The sequence below is a fragment of the Ixodes scapularis genome, unplaced genomic scaffold, assembly GCF_016920785.2.
Source record: "Ixodes scapularis isolate PalLabHiFi unplaced genomic scaffold, ASM1692078v2 PGA_scaffold3__209_contigs__length_174095766, whole genome shotgun sequence".
Taxonomy (NCBI): Eukaryota; Metazoa; Arthropoda; class Arachnida; order Ixodida; family Ixodidae; genus Ixodes; species Ixodes scapularis.
The window spans coordinates 106513749-106535854 of record NW_024609868.1 but is presented as its reverse complement, the minus strand read 5'-3'; the positions used below and the strand labels follow the sequence as shown (position 1 = coordinate 106535854).

Here is a 22106-nt window from a genome sequence, read left to right as displayed (position 1 = left end):
TCACCTAGTACAACGAAGATGAAGGAGCTGCAGAAAAACAGCTACAACATTGCAGCTTGACGAGTCCATAGACCCTTAATATTGGCAGCTCAGCAGCATTGTGCTAAAGTATTCACAGAAGAAAAAAAAAACCCAAAAAAGGCGGGAAGAAAGGTAATCTTAACAATACATTGCAATAACACACACACCCCAAAAAATCATTGTGATCATAAATGTTTAGAGCGCACGCATTTAAACAAACAAAAATCGTGAAAAATCATACTCTCTCGGTTTACATATGTTCTACGGAGTTCAGTGTACTTACAGGAAAATAAATAAAAATGCACAAGATGATGTCTATTTAATAAAGACGGTAGTATGAAACTTAGGCAATCTTTTCAATAGTTCGAACGAGGTGTACGTACTACCCAATTTTCTCTATGTCTTGTTGAATAACTAGTTACGTTCTTTATTAGAAGATGAGCCATATCACGTAAGTTAGTACTATTGTTTTGTGTTTCTAATTTATATCTCGAACTTAATTGATATCCATACAAGTTGAATGCTCTAATCACGTGGGAGCGGTGGAACAAGTTAATACTTGGCGCTCCATAAGGCCCATTGTAAATATGCCGAAGACATTTTTTTTGGTAATATATGAACAAGTTGCAAGTTTGAAAATGTTGTTGTTCCCCATACCAATTGACTATAGTTTAGATGAGAATAAAAGAGCGAATTATAAAGGAGTAACTTTATTTTTGTGGAAAGAAGGTAGTTAATACCTCCAATAATGTCTGTGATCTGAGCTTTTCTAGTTACTATATGGTTTATGTGGTTATCCTACGACATAGAGGAAGAAAATACAACACCAAGACACTTAAAATGTTCAACAATTTCTGCAGACATAAATTTAGGATGATATATTTATGTACTGGAACTGGCCTGCTATTTTTTATCTGAATATGACTCTTTTATAATTCCTTTATCTGCATGGCATTAGAAACTAACCACTTTTCTATTGCTTTCATCGTAAAATTACCTTTATCTACAAGTTTGTGAATGTCATTACCAGAAAAGAAAATACTTGTGCCATCCGCGTATATAATAAATTTGGCAATAGGGTTCATGTTCACAATTACCCTGAGGCAGATCACAAAGGACGGGTTGAACTTAGGAGCACATATTATTTATTTGAACGACCTGCTTTGGATGATATAAGTACGACTTCAAAAGCAACAACACCTGTCCCCGAATACCGTAGCATGCAAGCTTTTTTAGCAATGTATTGTGATTTACCAAATCGAAAGCTTTCGAATAATCCACAAATATACCGACAACAATAGCTTTGCTTTCAAACTGTGTAAGTATGTATAGTTTTTGTTCAGGTAGTGCTATTTCAGTAGATTTGTTTTTTTATGGAAGCCAAATTGGTATCGGGTTAACAAGTTACGTTTATCGATAAAGTTTGAAAGTCTTGAATGTAATTTTTTTTTTCAAATACTTTTGAATAAAACAGGCAGAATAGAAACTGGCCTATAATTAGTCAGACTATTTATCTCCTCCTTTTTATAAAAAACAGTTACTCTTGCAACTTGCATCCCTTCTGTGAAAGCAGCAGCCATTATACATTGAAGAAATATTTTAGCAAGATTCGGTGCAAGGATGTGAACTACGTGCTTCACGGGCTTTATTTGTAAACCGTCAATATCGCAGCTATTGCGGCTTTTTTTTTAATATTTTGATTACTGTTATCACCTCTTCCTTGGCAACAAGATGCAAACACATAGATCTGTTATTTTGTATATTTACATAATCGCAACATGTGCCAGGCGAGCCATCGCCGACAGTCATACTTGCAATGAAATCATTAAATGCCTCAGCTAATTCTCTTCCGGATAATTCTTTTCTACTGACTTGCAGTATTGAAAGAGGGGCATGTGAGGGACCGTGATGGACAGGACTGTATTTAATCTAGACCACATCACGTCACGCCTACAGTTCTTATCGTTTATAAATGAGGAGTGATATTCCGTTCGCGCACATCGTAGTTTTTTTGCTATTTTGTTTCGATACTGCTTGAAAATGGTCGAATCATAGAATGTGCGAGTATTTAAAAATTTCTCACACAAGTTATCTCTTATTTTGATTTTCTTCTGTAATTCTGGCGTGATCCACGGCTTACGAATTTTTCGAGTTAGCCTACGCAATTTTACAGGGAAGTGAGTACAATATAAATGTTTAAAACTGTTCAAAATGGTATTACGAATCTAGTTTGGCTCTTTTAAATTGCTTATATAGCTCCAATTTGTATGCACAATTGCATCCCGGAACCCATTAAGTGCTGTCTCTGTAATTGATTGTTAAAGTATTTTGGATAATTTGTTTACTGCTGGCCCATTTTTTTTTCAACGTAAAGAAGCACAGGAAGATGGTCACTAGTGCAACACGATATAGCTCTTGCTTCAGAATTTGATTGCACACAGTTTGTAATGAACAGATCAAGGACGGATAGACATTCCGCTGTGACTCTTGTTGGTACGTTAATCGCATTAATGAAACCATTTGATAATATAAGTGCGTCAAAATCTCTGGCTGACAGGCTATTATTACCCATATCTATATTAAAATCCCCTCCTGCATTTAAGAGTCCTCTATGGCTACATCCTCTCAGCACCCTAGTGATACACTTATTTTTTATACAAATAGGGTACTGCTGCAGAGAGCAGCCTTTATATATTTAAGGGTGTGAAGAGGGTGTGTGCGAGGATAAAGTGAGGCGAACCCCCTTTTTGAAGGATGTTCGCACTTCAAAAACAACTTTAGGGATGGTTATTTTAGCGAGTAGGTTGAATAAGTATTGACTGTACGATTTTTTTTTCATGGAGATACGTTAATTGAGCTTAGATATATATTGCTTTCTGTGAAATATTGACCAGAACAAGGCAACAGACTTGGAATGCCCGAGTCCCACCAGAGCGACAAATAGAAACAACCGACACCGACAAGACTCAAAATCGCGCTGCACGCACGCGAGGGTACCTTTGGCAGGCTTGCAGACTTTCGGTGCTCATAAAGTAAGCACGATGGATTGCAAGCCTGTCAAAAGGTGCCTTCGCGTACATGATGCACGTATTTGAGGCTGGTCGGTGTCGGCTGTTTATGGTTGTCGCTTTATTTGGACTCGGGCATAACCTTCTAATTGCAGAGACCTGGGAATGAAAGCCTTTAAATTGTCAAGTATAAGAGGTGGTAAAAAAAATACACATTCTCGTGATTCCTTCCTCGTGTGCGATTGACTTCGACTCTATAGGCTTTTTCATGCACTTAAAAGCTGCCTGTGGTTTGTAAAATCTTGTAACCATGTTGCTGCTAAACAGCTATCCCTACGGGGCTGTTAAGATCGCCAGCATATTATTTTTGGGGTGTTCACCAGCACGAGAAATGTGTTCTGATAAAACCTAATAGTTTTCGCCTTAGGGAAAGCTGATTAGTGGTGTAAATTGTTTCAGTGCGTAATGCGATTTTTATGCTGCGAAATTTCGACATGGATCAAGCAACCAGGGTTCCTCCAAGTATTTTGATAACTCGGAACATAATGCCAACCTTCGAGTCCTAAAAGCACAAACTGTGGAAGTAAATTGTACATCTAAACCAAAAGCTTCTTGCAGGCACGCTCAGCCAAACGGACATTTAGTACGCTTGAAGGAGACAGCATTTCCAATTTCTATCAACAGGGGTGTCCCACAAGGCTTAATTCGATCGCCAACACTCTTCAATCTGAGCATGATGCACCTACCCAAGGATGGGAATGCCATCCCCAACCTGCGGCACTCCATCTACGCCGATGGCATCACACTTTGGACAAATAAATGTACACACGGAGATATAAAAGAAACACTGCACATTACAGCTGATATAACGCCACGCTATGCACAAAATAAAGTACTCTCCTGCTAAACGAATAATCTGAACGCACAGTCGTCACCAAACACAACGCCAAACAACAACCCCAACAACAACGCCCAACAACAACAACGACAAGACAATTCCTCAGAAAAGCTCCGTTAAGATCCCGGGAAAAACTGCACAGAACAATGGGCGAGCCCGTTTCACTTTAGGCAAACTTATCGACCAGACCAACCAAAATAATTGAAGTCATCAAACGCACCTCCAACAGGTACAAAATACTAAAAGAAACGGACCTTCTGCATTTAAATGAGGCTCTTGCCATCTCCCGCTTAATGTACCATATTTTATACTTAAACTTCACCAAAACAGAATTAAACAAAGTACAAGTACAGCTGTGAAAAGTCAGCAAACTGGCATTAGGTTTCCCTATATAAACCAACCAACAAGCTCTAGGTGACACAGGCACACAGAATACACTAGAACAACGCCTGATGGACCAGAAGATTGGAAAATTCAGACGTATATAAAACACAATCCAGGGGCGTACCATCTTACGAACCCTGGGCTGTAAAAAGGGAGATGAAACTCAAGAAACGTTCGACGCCACTATCCGCTCCCTACACAGGGAAGAATTAAGGTATTACCAATACCAACTATCATAAACACTGAAAGGCAACCCCCCCCCCCACCCAAGAAAAAAAAAAAAGAAGCCAAGTACATGTCAAAGCAACCCACAAGGTCCTCAAGGGCCATCGAAAAGACAGCCCATGATCAATGAGTACTCTACGTCGATGCTATTCTCGCACCGGACTCCCTTTTGGCGCAAGTGGCAGCTGTAGACAAAAAGCTATCCAGGGTTTTCATCACCCCAATCTCTGAATTTCACCCCATCCCAAGCAGAAATAACTGCAATCGCTCTGGCTATCGCAATAGATGCCTAGACTCCAGATAATTGAACCCAATAATCCATCATCCCAACGGACTCGCAAGCAGCCTGCAGAGGCTGCCTTTAAACAAACTCTCTAATAATACAGCCTCTCACGTAACCGGTTCTTTTAAAAGCAACGCACACACACTAAGTTTTATATTCTCTGGGTCCACGGACATGAGGGTCTGCCAGGCATTGAGCGCGCAAATGAGATCGCCCAAGCTCACAAGTTGCGGGCACCTAACAACCCGTGCGCGACCCCGGAAACTACACCGAAACACACAATCCTTTTACTACCGCAAACATTCCTTTGAAAACCTAGAGATAGTAGGAAAACACCCTAAACCCCACAAAAGCCTCAATAGATACAAGGGCTCATAAGACAAATCCAGGCAAAAACTCTCCTAACCCCATACCTCACACCCAAATTCCACAATGCACAGGGTACAGCTCATGAATACACACCGTAGATTACTCGAACATACAGCACGTGCTGTGGTCGTGCTTACATACACGCACACTCCCCTCGTTACCTGCAGCCACTCCCATATCATTTAGCGACGGGCTGGCTAGTTGCGGAGCCGAAAACCAATTCACCCTGGCCGGCCACACGGAGGCTGCCCTTGCAGCCTTTTCAAGCGACCCGGACTAAAGTTGCCGTTTAATTGAAAATAGTGTTTTCTTCCTTCCTTCTTTCTACCTATTGGAAGTATACTTGTTCCCGAACAGTTTCGACACGAGCAGATATGTTAATTGACTTCCCTACCTTTCCATCTCCGCAAGGGTAGCCGAATGGGGCCGGGTAACGTTTGATACTTTTTCCTTTTCTTATGCATATTATGAAGCAGTTCTCCGTCTCCTGAAGTCGTTTGTAAGGAAAAAGTAACTAGAGTTTATGATTTACTCTATGTGAACATTTATTTTCAATAATATGATTACTTCCTTCAATAAGGAGGAAAACGCGGTCACACTGCTGTCAATAGCGAGTGTTTTAATATCTCAACAGCGCACACACACAGATTGTAGCAAATATGGAGGGCGAGGCCTTCAAAAAGAAAGCCGTTATCAATTGATGATGAAGTAGGCATAAAGGTATAACCACCAATTTTTGTTTCAAAATAAAATAAAACCACTACAGACAACAGCAACGAAGAACACTCTTCGCATTAAAATAGACACTAATTTACGGTGTTTAGACTGAGATTGCCCACGTCGAGAAAAAAAAGTGAAAAACAAGGACCGAGTGCTGAATCTTACACATTAAGCTGCATGTAATATTTATAGTAATATGGCAACTGTCGACGGAAGGAAGTCGCATAATAATTTATGAAAGTCAAATTGTAATGTAAAGATTTTTGGAAGGTTTCTTGTCGTTTATGACAGCTGTGTTTATGTTAACCTTTCTACATTATCATTTTTAACGTTTTTTATTAAATGTATAACAAAAACCAAATGCTACTTACTGCTGAAACAGGCTGCTCCGGATTAATGCGGTGGCAGAACGTCTCCGGTGTAATTGTTGAGCCCGCGACTTCCTTAGTCGCATTGAAAAAGTCGTTGTAGGATTGCGTCTTCCAGCAGTCCTTTCCACGCAGCCTGCAGTAAAGTTCGCTTATTAGTACGTATTTCATTACACAAAAACGCTAAGTGCACAACGCCTTGCATATGTGCAGTTTATGGTCGTATCAGTTCCCTATTTACCGTCATTTGGCGACACTTCCGCGTTTGTAGAGAAGACAGCACCCTTCTACGCTATGCTTTATTTCTAAAGTGAAACGGGGGACCTCTATTTGTGGATAATTTTCTACTTTCTTATCTCATGACTGGTTGGGTAAGGGATCTGTTTATTAGTATACGGCTTAAGGTTTATGTAACAAACGTACATCGAGTTATTAAAAACAAAGGACGACATTTCGTGCAATGCATTCGATTAAACGTTTATAACTTTATTGGTATGCTAATTATATCCGTATCCATTAAACTATAGAACGAGATGCAACGCCAATAATAAAACTTGCACTGCAGCTATCATTGTTTTCAAGAAATTACTTTGTGTATTCTTAAAAAATATAAATGCCGTTCATCCTTAGATTCCTCTTCATTTCATCCTGAAACTCTCCTTACTCAATTTAACAACCGGCATTCATGTGAGTAGCATTACAAAGGAGAAACTGTACTCCCCAAGCTCATCGGAGGAGTTCCCGCACGTCTAAGCTATTGACGTTTTTAAAGAGAAGTTCCCGTGCTCTACAATTTTGAGCGATGCTGGTGCAGCCTAACATTCAAGCCAAGTCTAAGCACTCCATGGGTGTGGGCGTATGTGGATCAACCAGGAAAAACAGCAGCCATGACGATTTATGTGACGTGTGCGGCGCATGTGGAAGAGAAAGAAGATGGCGCGGCCGAGGGCGTGCCAGGAGGGAGCGTGAGGGCTGAACCAGATGCTCGACTGCTGGGCCTACTCGGATAAAGGTCTTTTATTTTGTTTGTCCATCATGTCCTTTTCCTCTTGCGGAAAATCACTATGCACCGATCAAAAGAGACGTCAGCGAGATGTGTATCTTGGTGGCTGACGATTTGCTCATTGCGAAAAAATACTGAATGGTGGTAGTGAAGGTATGGAAAAAGCCGTTGCCGAACTCTTAGATGCGCTCTTTTGGCAGTTATCGTGAATTGTTCCGTTTTCTTTTTTAAATTTTGTTTAATGCATTATGTTCTCCTGTAACCGAATATACCGGATGTATGGTATATCAATCAGTTTGGACAACACTTCAACGCTCAGCGGCGTCTGGTTTGGTGAGAGACAGCTGGCAACATGGTAATGCCAGAAGAGAACGTCCCTGTTGTAGAATAAGCGCGTTTCAGCTCGGCGCGAGGTTCGAGGCTAAGCTGCAAAGCCACTGAGAAGTGTGCATAGGACTTTCTATCTAGAACGGCTATACACGAACTCAGCTTTGTTACGTCACGGCGCGGTTCTGGCGCGTCGGGCGCGCTTCCGGTCTGGGGTTCTGGGCGGAAGTCACCATGTGGGACGTGCTTTCCTGTGCTGTTTCGGAAGAAACCAGACAAAGACCAAAAAGAGTCGGGAAAGGTTTGAAGGTCCGTCTAATAGCGAGTTCGTTTCACACGCACTGGCACCGTTCGAGTTCTCTCCCAGAATGCATCGCACTCACAGAGTGTTGCACGGAAAACTGGACTCAAACGAACTCGCCAAATGCACCGAGTGCAGAAGACTGATGCTGCCGCCATCTATGTTGTAGAAAAGGTACCGACTTCAAACCGAAACTAGCGCCTTTCTGTTCCGAGTGATGCGTGGGAATGCGAGACTGCAGTCGCTACCAACGTTTATCTACAAACGTTGGCAACTGCAACCTGTAGTTTACAGTTGCGATGTCTTCAAACAGCTCGGCTGCCGAAGAGATAGTTACAGACGGCGTAAATATCCGCAACCAGCTGTCTACAAAGCAGCTGGTTGCGATCTTTCAATCCTTATAACCGTTTACACTGAAGAAAACGGATGATGCTGTCCGAGCAGAAGCTTGATCCGTTTGAGCATGGTATTATGCGTGAACCACTGAAAGGCTACGGCTTAAAACTGTTGGAATATCCAGCAAAACTGGGACTTTCGATTTGGATCGTCATCATAGGAGAATTAGATATTAGCCTTGGTGAGGGCGTCGAGAACGGGAGCTTTCTCGAACAAAATTCGACGGGGCAAGTTAGCTGCGTAGGTAAATGTTAAACATGATGATGTTGCCCAATCCTCGGATAAAGTCACCATCTTTAGCTTTCTCTGATGCTTATTGGGAAGTCAGAGGTTTCTGGTGGGGGAGTTTTATCGGCAAATGTTAAATTTTTCACCCGCACGCGGATGGTGATGGACTTCTCGGGGGCCGCTGTTGCGTTTGTTCCGAGCATTTCTTTACACACAGGTATATTTCAGCGTTTGAACGGCAACAGAGCGATTTAAAACCTGCAAATAAATCACGGGTTGTCAATTGATTCTTTCGTGAAATAGCAGACGCTCACAATTCAAGCTCGCGTTTGATTTCGTTGCCCGCGGTACGCAATTTCTATCAGAAAATCTACTTTTTTTTTCCGTTCGGTTCCGCGACACATCGTAACAGACGAAGCTGTGTTTGGAGATTTATGTTTGTCCTTTGTCCCCCTTGTTCCCCTTCTCCAGGGATTATTTTCGTCATTTTTGTCCAGCTCGCTTGCACCTTTGCATTTAATTGCATTATAATCACGAACCCTCGTCGTCTGCTCCCGCTCCTCGCCGGCCCCGCCGAAGCGAGGCATGACGGGATTGCAATTTGGCGCACTCCCGATTTTCTCGGTGCAGCGAGTGCATGCACGCGTGGGGTGTCAGCGCTGAAACGAACTCGGAGAGTGCAACCACTCGTGGAGCGCCAGCCGAAACGAACCCGTTCCACGCTGCGAGTGGGCACGCGTGGGCACGCGTGGGCACGAGTGCCGTGAAACGAACTCGCTATTAGAGTATTTTCCGCCTGCACGGTTTGTCCGAGAACGTGAACAGGGGCAGTGAAAAGGAAACCCAGACGCCGTCGGGCAACGATCGCTTGTGCGGGAGGCACTGTGGGTTAAATTCACGGATAGTTATGGTCATCAGATTTATTTGTTATTTTTTCCAACATGAACGCCGGAAAACCACCAAGTTATACAAACCACCTGTAGACTGCGTTCAGAGTGTCTGTAAGAACAAGCGGCCGCCTGATCGTTCGAACTATCGTCTGCTTTTTCAGAGGTTTCTGGTTCTTGTCGGCTGCTCTTTAACATGAAAGACGTTCGTGAATTAAAGGCGGACCCGGTAATTTCAATGAGAAGTAAGTCGAGGCCTCAATAGACTTTTAGATTTAAAGTTTTTGTTGGGGTAAGTAGGCTTGGTTTAAACAATAGATAGGAGGAGATGTTGATGATTGTTATCAGGGGATATCACCGACGTTTTATGCCTAGACTCCCTGTATAGGCTCCCTATGGGAGCCAGGGTTGTGCGTTAATCCACGTAGTGCCGTCTTTCCTGCACAGCATGTTGATCCTGCTCCTCACGTGAGTGAATTCGACGAATAGTGGCGCTGCGCGTTCGAGACGCGGACCACGTTCAAAAGCAGGGGAACGTACGGCGGCGCGCTCAACATCTGCTTTCCTGCACGACTTTGATCAGGCTCCTCACGTGAATGAATCTCGGCGAATAGATGCGCGGCGGTATGTGGAAAAAAGACGCCCAACTCTGGCTCCCGTAGAGAGCCTATACAGGGACTGTTCTTATGCCTGATCGTGTTTTTCAATTCTGCTTGCGATTTTCCGTATCGACGTCGACCACCTGGTTCACGCTTTTGCAACCCGAGCGACCTCATGACTAAAAATAGCGAATAATGCGAATCAGTCTTAAGCTTACATTATGCAGCGTCCACGCGAAATGAATCGCCACACGTCACTATGTTCACATGAAGTTTTGACGTGCAACGAGCCTCGTTAATTTCGCCGAGAGAGCTAAATCAATCAAATAGAGCTAGTAAGACGTTGAATCAATGATTCTTAGACAAAACAGAGCAGGGGAACACACACCGACGTCGACAACACCGCATTCCAATGGTTTGTTTGTGGGCGACGGCTAACTTCTTGCCCACAGTCCACCGGCAATGCGCGGTGCGGTGCCGGTGGCATCCGCTGGGGGCGCTCCGGTTTGTTTCTAAACATGAGTTGGTCTATATTCTACAAATGGCAGCGCTTAGGATCATACGAAGCAATACTAACTTTAATACATATTCCATTTCTTTTTCACTGCAATTAGAAAACGTGAAAGGCGGTCCAGACGTAATGCCCATAAAGTGGCTTGGTGGTGGCTTGCAGGCTAAAGCACCTGGATGACCCTCGAAAAGTGGACCTTTGCTATCATGCGTGCTCCCAAGCCTGCGTAAAAAAGTCAACATGAAGATAAATTGTCTCGTTTAAAATTATCAGCTATTTTTTATGTGCAAACAAGATAGACCGAATCGTGTTTGAAAGTGTGATTAAACGATTTGCGGTACACTAAGCCACGAAAAGCCTTCGTACACAAATTCGGAGTTCTATTAGTACGCACAATTACTCAATTTCAATCAAATGCTGATTAAATTTTTATACTTATAAGTAGTCAATAGTATGTCAAAATACAAAAGTTGAAATAGCATTTTTAGAAGTGATCATTATGTCTTTTACTTTGTTTACTTTGTTACGACTTCGTAGCTGTTTGTCACTGAGTCGAGCGCGCAGTCTGCGCTACGAGCAGGGAGTCAACCACGCTGGTCAGTGGCAGGTGCATCCCCAGTTTATTGCCTCGAGCCCCTTAAGACATAGCCCGTGCTTGGGGCGTAATAACGGTGAGCGGGGTGATCTGCTTGATAACAAGTAACATTTGAATTGGTATCAGCAACAGCAAGTAAGATTGACGGTTTCCACCGGGACGATGACGCTGAAACATTCCTTCTTTTAATATTAAAATCATTAGATTGGGCTACGGGTTCGCGACAACAAAGGTATTGTTGGTAGTTCTTGACCGCCGGCGTCTGGAGCCTCTGGCTGCCTTGCCGAATCTGTGTCCGCTTGTGATTGCCCCCGGCTCGAGGTTAGAAAGCCTATCGAGCCGTCCTAGCTGACCCCCTAGGTTTCCACCGGGCCTCGTCCTGAGTGAACCTGGTCCCGATGTCGACAAACCGTTCTTCCTGGTTTGTCAATTACTAGCGTCACTGAGCCTAGGTTGCTACGTGACTGTGCCGGTTGACCATTTTTCGCGTTTACCAAAGTTTCCGACCCATACTTCAGCTTTGAGGTCCCCGGATTCTCCTTCTTCCTCCATTTTGTCGTAAAACACTGGCGTGATGGTACACACATATCTAAGCGTGGCAGAATTCGGTACCCTAAAAGAAGTTCCCCCGGGAATTTGCTTCAAGGATGGCGTGTCCTGCGATAGTTGATTAGGAATTGTTTCCAGCCTCTGTTCCAAATCTTCATTTTTTATCCTTTCTAGGTGGTTCTTTATCGGTCTAACCGCGCGTTCAGCTGGCCCGTTAGATTGGGGGTGATATGGTGCACAGCGTAGGTGGTATATATTGTTTTTGTTTTACAACATTTCCGGAGGGCTGGCTAATAAAGAAGGGACCGATAACTGAAATGAGGCTTCTTGGGAGTCTAAATCCGCTAAACGGTTTTCAAAGTTGCTACATAGTCACTTCGGCATTAGCGGTTCGCGTAATAAAAGCTTCCGTCCACATTGAGTGTGAGTCAATGACAATTAACCGCATTTTGTCATCAATGTGCCCTTCAAAATAACTTTGCGCTCTGGTCACCTTTCTTTTGTTTCTAGCCAATCAAATCGGTGAGCACTTGGGAGGCATCGGGGCGGCTTGTGTGCAGCCTTGACAGCTTCTGCTGTGTAGTTCCACCTCACTGTCAAGTCCGGGCCACTAAAACGATAACCGAGCCTTCCTCTTCATGGCTATGACCCCCTGGTGGTATTCGTGTTGCAGACTCATCATCTCCTGGCGGGCCTTGGTCGGGATCACGAGGCTTCGTCCCCAGTAGAGCACACCGCGGCGTTTCCATGAAAGGAAACGCCGTAGCATCCACCTTAAGATCCTTGCTCCCTGTTGCTCCACTACCAGAACATCGTGTAAGTACACCTGTACTCTATCCAGACTTGCCAGCATGTTCTCCATTTGTCTTTGTAAAATTGCCGGCGCCGATGCAAGTCGAGCACTTGGTCACTCGACAAAACGCTTGAGCTTTGCCTTTTTACGGGAGTGCACCACGTGCACAAAAGACAAATCCACTGCTTCCCTTTCTGCTTCCGCTATGGCTGCAACCGCTGTGTTCCGTTGTCCGGTTGTCGGAATTTTTGTTTTTATCTCCGCACTTTTTTTGCAAAATCCCCTTGTCGGTCGCATCTGAAGCACTTTGCAAACTTGCGGCGGCACGCATCCCGTAAATGCTCTATTCCCCCACCGCTCGCATTCATCTTCTTTCTTGATCAGCTGACATTCACGACATTCTGTGTAACTCCGCTTCGTTCCTCACCTTGTTCTCTTTCATATTCTTCACCTCTTTGGTGGCTACCTCGGCCGCGACCGACAAATCTTCAGGCTCTTGCCGTGTTATATCTCGCTTTGATAATAACTGCCGCTGAACCGTCTGATTCCACACTACACAAATAGTAAGGTCGTTTAGCCTTCAGTCTAGGCTGACGTTGAAAATGCACTTGTAAGAGCAAGCTGTTCTTCGCAGTACAACAATGAAAACTTGTACTGATTCCTTTTCTTGCTGTTGACGAGTGAACAATTAGTAACTTTGCGCGAATTTCATTTTGTCAGGGAGCGTAGTGTTTTTTGAGACCATCTGAACATAGCGCCTAAAAAACATGGACAAGATGGAAAAGATGCAACATGTTGGCGTACTCGCAACTGAAAGTTTAATTTGAAAACACACACTTGTATAAGATTCGTGACGCAGCATGTCAATCTTTCTTGCCCCAACTCTTTCTGCAAAAATACAAATTCCTCATTAGGAAGGGTTAATGATGGCCCGCTGACACACTCTGTTGTGTCGCTTGTTTTTATTTCAAAGGCTTCCTGCATCACTCTTGTTGTTTTATTACTATGCGTTCTGAGGATCTTACTGTCCGAAAAAAGAGGAAGGCAATCACATTTATTACAATGCACTGCTAAGTGGCCTGAGGGTGACTGTTTACTGGCAGCGGCATGCTCCCTTACGCGATCATTAACGCACCACCCAGTTTGGTTCACGTCAAAGCGACCGCATGAAAGTTGAATTTTATACACCACACACGTGGAGCATTCCACAAATTTGCTTTTGTGCTTTTTCCTGCAGCCCTCGCTCCCCAAAAGAGGGGCAGTTATTTTTCGGCACAAACCAGATAACTTCTTTAGAGTACAAAAAACTACTGAGGCATCATAGCGTTCAGCAACGTTTTTCTTTTTTTTTTTTTTTATGTTGTGACATAAAACATGTATGTAAGGAATGAATGCCGGCCTTTTCCTCAAGCGCTCTCGGGTGTCTTTCTCGGAGCCGATGAGCTTCTTTCTTAGGTCTTCTGCAACGTAATTCAACATCTGGTGGGGGAACGCCGCACTTAAGTGTCGGTCGACCTGTCTCTGGAGGCTGTTTGCTATTTGACAAAGGCTTGATTTCGTCAAAGAGGATCCGAGACCGGAAGTTGTAATGCCTATTTTTACCAGTTGGGAGTGGGCCGAGTTGTATGCAGCACAGCTCTCTTTGAGCGGGGTTGTAAAGATGTGATTGCACTCCACTTTTTCGGTGATTAAGATACTCGGAAGACAGGAAAAAAAAAAAAAAAGAGAGATACAGAAAACTTTTGAAACAAAAACGAAAGGAAAAAGCAAGTGTGTAAGCAAGGCATCATTGGCCCTTTTGACAAAGAATTTTGGTTTTGCAGTAGTACTGGGTCAAGGGTAATTTACGTGCTGTGTCACGAACCGTAAATAAATGCGTGCGTTTTCAAATTAAACTTTCAGTTGCGAATACGCCAACGTGTTGTCTCTTCCTTTTGTCTCCATTTTTTAGGCGTTCAGTTCAGATCAAAGACCAACTAGCCCAACTTAATATTTTGCTGCAGTTTTTTGAGAAGGTACCGAAACTTTCCGTATGTTAGGTCGTTAATCTTTCGAGGTGCATACTATATACTTAGAACATCAATCGTCCGGGTGTGATAAAAAAATAATTAAAGGGACTGGAAATTCCTGAGTAGTAAATATAAGAAGATAGACATTATTTACAGTCGTATGAAAAATAAGTTAGAAGAAGAAAACGGTGTGGATATATACACAAAGGTCAGTTCGACGAATCCGCTTACGTCACGGTGTTGCACGTCGGCGTTGGCATGGCGTTAGTCTTGTCCTGGAAATGCTCGGCAGGCCCGCTAGGCACAGGCGGAGGTTTCCCAGCAAGCTTAAGTAAAAGCTCCACGGGCCTGGACTCGTCTGTCCGGGCTCTTTCTTGGCTGCAGGGACTACCGCTGTCCAGAGCCGTATATCGGGAAAGTTTGGTCAGTCTATGATCTCGCCGCCGTAACGCTCTCCTCCCAAGTGAGCCAATCAGCAAGCGGCGTAGAGCGAGAGGCATGAGCGCATGCGCGTGAACTCCCGGCTGCTCCCACCTAAGTGGGGAGGGCCACCATCTTCGATCATTCTCCCGGCGGAATGCGTGGGATCGGCATCTAAATCTCGATTATTGCCTTATATATCGCTGGCTCTGGCAAGAATATGACATTCTGTTATTCCTCTGTGGGTTAAAAAGCTAATAAATGAAGATGTTTCGGCGTATGGCCGCAAACTTTTATTCAGGCAAAAAAGAAGTCGGCCCGTAGCAGACGACGCGTAGCCTCAGCAGTGCTCTTCTCCGAGCAGTCTCCGACAGCGTTGCTCAAAAATGGCGGTCGTCTCCTCTCTGCTCCCTTCTTTCTCTCTCTCGCTCCTTCGGCGCTCTCCTCCCTTTCATTTACTTTTCTCCTCTCCGGCGCCTTCGTCGACACACCCACTGGCCAAACTCTCCCAATATACGGCTCTGCCGCTGTCCAACCGGGTTCCGTGTCGTGCCCGCCCTTCTCTCACGTATCACGAGCGTGTGTCATCTTCCCTTCCCGTCGTCGTCTTTGTTTTTTCATTATATCCATCTCATGCCTTGCGCTCTTCGTTTTCAAGTTTTCCCCAACTTCACCACGCCCACAGCGTCTTCTTCCTCGTCCTTTGCTTAGTCTAACTCAGTTTTCACGTGCGTCGTTTTTATCGTCCCTGGTTCCCCCACACCATCAGAATTACCCCCTTTCAAGACAATTGTTTACCAAACTTTTTAAGCAGAAGAAATAAGACGTGTAGTAAAAACAAAACAATTGTTACCAACACACGACAATGACGAAGTGTGTTTTATACGTAGGTAAACTATTACTTTCCCCCAATACAAAACTAGTCACTGCTATGGGCGCATTACATAAGACTTAAATAGTCAGCTCGAACGTCCTGGCAGACACTAATTTTCGTCACTTTAAAATCGTACTCGGCAAGTAAGAAACTCCATCTCAATAAGTCTTTTTCACGCGATTCAGATGCCTAGCAGAGTGAATGTATTCAAGCGGCTGGTGGTCGCTCTGTACAGTGAAGCGCTTGCCAAACAAGACTATGTGAAATGTTTGCACTGCCCACACAAGGGCTAGGCATTCACGCTCAATGGTGGAATAGGCGACTTCTCGTGGTAGTAACTTTTGGCTTGCAGACGCAACCGGATATAGGACCCCTTCGTGTTCTTGCATTAGTACGGCGCCCGGACACCTTTCCGACGCGTCTGTTCTTAAAATAAGCTCCTTCGACAGATCTGGACATTTCAAAATTGGCTTATTGGAGAGGAGTTTCTTCAGCAGCTCGAAAGCTGTCTCCTGTCTTTCCTCCCAGATAACCTTGTTGGCCGCTCTTCTCCTTGTCAGCTTCGTCAGAGAGAGCGTTGTCTCGGCATAATTGGGTAACAATTACCGGCTATAGCCGGTTAGGCCCAGGAAGGATCTGACTTCTGTTTTAGTCTTTGGTCTTGTTGCGCCTTGAATTTTATCCAGCGTCTCTGTTAGGGGCTCGAAAGTCCCTGTCCGGCTTTGTGGCCAAGAAAAGTTATTCTTGAGAACCCGATCTCTGTTTTCTTTGGCTTCACGATGAGTCCAGCTTCCCTCACCTTAGTCAAGAATATTCTCACTGCCCTCATTTGCTCCTCCCAAGTGCCGGTTGAGATCAGGACGTCGTCGAATTAGTGATGTATGTACGTTTGGCACACCTTCGAGAATTGTTCTCACTAATCGTGTGAATACAGCTGGGGCTGTTTTTATGCCGAACGGCATAAACCTGAACCGATACAGTCCCGACATTGTTGAAAAAGCGGTCGCATCTTCCGATCCTTCAGCCATTGGTACTTGCCAATATCCCATTGGCGAAGTCAAATTTAGAAAAGTATCGTTTAGTGCTTAGTTCAGCGAACATCATGTCGACTCGAGGAGTTGGTTCGCAATCAGTTTCCAGAACCTTTTACAGTTGGCGGAAATTTATGCGTAACCGTGTCGATTTATCTTCCTTCCTTACTACCACTACGGGGGAGTTGTAGGCCGAATCTCACTTCTTGATAGCCCTTGGAGTAACATTACCTCTATCTTTTTTTTCTACCTCTTCCTATAGCGCAAAAGGAATGGGGTAATGCCACATTTGGATTGGCGTATCTGTCTTCAGTTTCAACTGGCATTTTACGAGCCTGGTTGGACCTGGAAAATCTGAAAATACGCCTTAGAACTCTTCCAGCACCTTCCTTGCATCGTTAATTTGGAACTCGGTAATCTCTTCTGAGAACTGCACGTCCTTGTGGTCTTGAAGCTTGTGAAGACCTACATGAGGGACCTCCTGTTCTTCGGGAGCCTCTTCCGCAGCAATACCAGCCAACACTTGCCTGGGAGCTCCAAGAACTTCTCTCTCCTCATTTCTGTTCAAAATATTAATGTGAAACAAGATCGTTTTCTGACCAAGGTCTATGACGTAATCCACGTCATTCAACTTCTCATCTACCCGGAATGGATCCTTCTATTGTGGAACCAACTTGTTTTTTGTCTGTCGGTAACAAGACCAGTACTCTGTCCCCTTCTCGTAGTTGGCGCGCTCGACTTATCTGGTCGTAGTGTTCCTTTTGTGTCCGTTGGGCCTTGAGTTCCTCGTAAGCGGCTTGACAGGTCGCTTCGAGCCTCTTGCACAGATCAACCATATATTCTTAGGTTGTCTTGGTCTCAGGGTCGATGTTCTCGTTGGTCTAGAGTTCCCTCAGAACCGCCATAGGACCGCGAACATACCTTCCATAAAGAAGGTCAAGCGGCGAGAACCACAGGCTGCTCTGCGGCGCTTCCCTGTATGCGAAAAGAGACGGGGTAAGATATCTAACCCAGCATCGCGGTTTCTCCTGGCACATTGTCTCGATCATTTGTTTTAAAGTCCCATTAACTTGTTCAATCACTCCATTACACATTGGATGGTAGGGGGCGGTCGTCAGCAGTCTGAGCGACAATAGGCGACTGATCTCCTTCATGAGAGCCGACGTGAAGCATGATCCCCGGTCACTGACGATTTCTCGCGGCAGGCCTACTCGGAAAAACATTTGCAGTAGGCCCTCCGCTACCTCTACTGTGTCGATGCTTTTCAGAGCGACAGCATCTGGGTATCTGGTAGCGAAGTCAACTATTGTCAGTATATACCGGTTCCCCGTCTCTGAACTGCTCGCGATAGGTCCGACGATGTCAATGCCGACTCTTCGCAAGGAAGTGTCGATGATTGGCATGGTTCCGAGGGGTGCTCTCGGCACCATTTGCTTAGGAATAGTTCTCTGGCACATGTCGCACGACTTCATGAATTGCTTGATGTCCATTGCGAGTCCAGGCCGGTAGAACTCTTCCTGGATGCGTTCAGTGGTCTTCTTAATTCCCTGATGTCCGGACATGATCCCTTCGTGCGCCAATTTCAGTACGATGGTTCGGAAATCTATGGAACAACCAGTTGTTCCCCTTGCTTGTGTGTCATCGTCTTTTACCTCCTGTTGAGGATTTCGTTACGCAACACGAATTCATACTTGTGTGATTTTCCCGATATACTTTTTGCCAGCGGCAGCAAAGCACTTCTTCAATGATTCGTCATTACGCTGCGACAGTTTTAACTTTTTGAGGTCAATTCCTGTGGGGCCCTCCATCGCTCCCGCAGAATTAATCTCGGGCTCCAAGACGTCAGAGCCTTCTTTTCCTTTCTCGTTAAATACGAGTCCTTCTTCAGTCTCACTTTTCCCTGACGTCCCGTTGGATATTTGTCTCTCTTCGTTCAGTACAGACCCGCTTAGTCTTCCCTTGTCATTCCATTCCTCATCGGGATCACCACTTCCTCTCACCACATGAACATTTCCCAACAGCAAATCGAACAACGGGTTGTCCATGCACTTGTCTGTTAGACTGCCCGTTAAATACGGAGTTCTCACTTCTATCTCTGCCTGTGGCAGGTACTTTACAGTTCTATCAAGAAGGAAAACCGGACTACAAACGCCAGTTAACTTATCATCTGGAACCAAATCTCTTTTTACCACAACCGTGTTGTAGCCACTGTCTCTCAGTACGGTGACCTGACGACCACACACGTCTCCCTTCATTACTGGCATATTATCTACCGGTAACTGTGGAGCCTTTCCGAGTGCCGCATTTACAATCGGTATCTGTTCTCCGTTTCTCAGTACGATGTATGTCTCTTCTAGATTTTCACTGTCAGCGATTCTTCACATACAGGATGCCTGAGGAGGCTTGCTACTTTTATATTCTGGCTTACAGTTACATGCATCTGATTTGTGCCCTGGCTTGCCGCTCCTCCAGCTCGCGGATTCGTGTTGAGCTCGGGAACTGGTCCAGCATTCTGCGGCTTTATGTCCCGGCTTGTTGCAGTGGAAACATCGACTCACTCCCTTGGGGTGAACTTTCAGTCGACTACCCCCTTTATTACGACCTCCACTCTTACGGCTTAGATCCCCTTCTTTCGAGCTAGGCAAGCTAGTTTGGCCCTGCGCTTCCAAAAAGTGGTCCGCACTTACCGCCAAACTCTCGAATGTTTTGAACTCTCTTTCCTTCAAACATATAGACAGTTTTGTGCTACATTTTCTTAAGAACTGCTCTGCGACGGTGCGATCTCTGAGCCCTTCGAATGTCTTAATGGTGCCACCCGTCTCAAGCCATCGGTCGAAATAACCGAGGAGCCGAGCTGCAAATTGTCTTCTGGTCTCTGCCTCTTCTGGCTTGTTTTTGGCCGAACTTTTTCCCGTAACCTTCTGTGTGTAGCGAAACCGCTGAAGCAGGCTAAGCTTTAATTTTGAATAGTCCAACGACTCTCCGGGTGTCATCCTTCCGACGATTGTTAAGGCCTCACTGGTGAGGCAAAGACTTAAAGGCATCGCCCACTTTTCTTGCAACCATTCCTGACTGGTCGCCACTCACTCTAAACGTCGGATGTAAGCATCTAGGTCGCCCCTTTTGTCATTAAACGATGGGATAAATTTACGATGGCTACGATAACATGTTTTCCTCCCTGGGTTTTCTCCACTGCCAGTATCCTCCGGATTCGCATCTCGAGGTGAACGGTTGTTTCCTCACAACTGAAGACGCATCTGCAGCACCGCCTGTTCTTGTTGGAATCTGCGAGCGTCTCTGTCAGAAGTCTTGTGCGCCTCCTTAGCTGCCTCTCTTGCATCTCCTCTCATCCTGACCAATTCTTCTTTCTGTCTGACTATTTTTTTTCGACCCATTCGCGGAGTTCTATTCCCGCATACCACAGCTTTCTCCCGACTGATAGCAATTTATCTGGATTCACACTGTAATTATTTTTACAGCACCGTCTGGAAATCTGCTCTCTAAAAGATGTTAAAAGGAGAGAGTCCTGTCGCGGACGCCCGATTATGAAGAAAAAAAAATAGTTAAAGGGACTTGGAATTCCGGAGCGGTGAATATAAGGAGGAAGATATTTTTTTACAGTCGTACGAAAAAGAAGTTAGAAAAAGAAAACGATGTGGAGATATATATATATACAAAGTTCAGTTCGACGAATCCGCTTACGGCACGGTGTTGCACGTCGGCGTTGGCATGGAGTTAGTCTTGTCCTGGAAATGCTCGGCAGGCTCGCTAGGCTCAGGCGGTGGTTACCCAGCAAGCTTGGGAAAAGCTCTGCGGCCTCGACTCGTCCGTGCGGGCTCTTTCGTGGCTGCAGGGACCACCGCTGTCGAGCCGGGTTCCGTGTCGTGCCCACCCTTCTCTCACGTATCACGAGCGTGTGTCATCTTTCCTTCCTGTCGTCGTCTTCGTTTTTTCATTATATCTATCTCTTGCGTTGCACTCTTCGTCTTCGAGTTATTCTCATCTTTACCACGTTACAGCGTCTTTTTCCTCGTCCTTTGCTTAGACTAACTCACAGTTTTCACGTGAGTCGTTTTTATCATCCCTTGTTCCCCATATCATCACACCGGGAGCCTTAAGGGCCGCCCACACTAGCGAGAAAACGCGCGTGGCACGCCGATCGCGGCAAGTAACAAAATGTCACCGAAGCACAGTCAGCGCCACGAGCGCGTGCAGAGACACGCCCTTTATCTTCCCGCTTAACCGATTTATCGGCGCGCCGGGCGCGTTTTCTCGCTAGTGTGGGCGGCCCTTAACGCTGCCACCGACAATACTCGTTGCCTCTTATCCTCTGTAGTTTTACTTCCACCATCTACGCTTCAACACGAATATAATGTTTCCCACTTATTAGTTGTTTTGTAGAATTGGTGGACCTGAAACGCATTCGACGTCGTCGCATCTGCCATTGCTGCAGTGGCCTGTTTGTTCCCGTCATTGCTTGTGTTCACCTCGTGGCCACTGTTACTATTTGTTGTCTGTCGCACAGCCGAGCGCGCAGTGTGCGCTACGAGCAGGAAAACAACCATGCCGATCGGTGGCAGGTGAATTCTCAGTTTATTCTCTCGAGCCCCTCCAAATATAACCTGGGCTTGGTGCGTACCAACAATAAACAGGGTTATCTGCTTGATGACAACACGCAACATTTGGATTAGTATCATCAAGTAACATTTACAACTTCCACCGGAATGATGGCGCTGCATCATATTTCTAACTATTTTAGAGTAGTTTTCACTAGCTCAGAGGTGGCCTGCACGTCACTTAATCATAGAATGCAACCAGCGCTATAAGGCGATGAGGCCAATCAAACGACAAAAACCCAAATGCATTGTCAAGGGCGGATTGACGGGTCAAGCGTGTTTTTTGGTGGGTGGGAGGGGGGGGGGGGCTGTTTAATATAACGGCAATTTAACTAACAAATTAATCAGAGACGCAATCTCAATCCGCATTGGTTTGCCGGGACCCTAGACATTTTTTAAAGGAATACCTTTAGATAATAAATTGCATAATTCTCTAGAAATTCAGACGAAAGAATACTCAACCAGCGTTTCTTGTACCGCCTTGACAAGACCAAATAGATCAGTCGCAATGCGGAGCTGTGTAAAGTCAACTCGGAATCTTGAAGGGCGTTTTGCATGAAACGACGGTGAGAAAGAATCGGCGTGATTTGGAGTTTAGTGCGGCAAGAAGTTCATAAATAAAAGAGGCACTTCAACTGCCTTCCAGGTTTTTGTGTTATACCTTTTTTTTCTCAGGGGTAGTTGGTTTTGT

The 22106-nt window shown here is 45.0% G+C and overlaps 1 protein-coding gene across 1 annotated transcript in view; it reads right to left on the bottom strand.

The window, feature by feature from the left end:
• LOC115313160 (venom metalloproteinase antarease-like TtrivMP_A) overlaps positions 1 to 22106 on the bottom strand; it is an 89652-nt gene that overhangs the window by 1404 nt on the left and 66142 nt on the right. Inside the window, exons 11-13 of the mRNA XM_040211616.1 lie at positions 10595 to 10750; positions 6280 to 6412; positions 5583 to 5675 (exon numbers count right to left, since the gene is read on the bottom strand). Coding sequence (XP_040067550.1) covers positions 5583 to 5675; positions 6280 to 6412; positions 10595 to 10750 — 382 coding nt within the window. The remainder of the gene's footprint in view (positions 1 to 5582; positions 5676 to 6279; positions 6413 to 10594; positions 10751 to 22106) is intronic.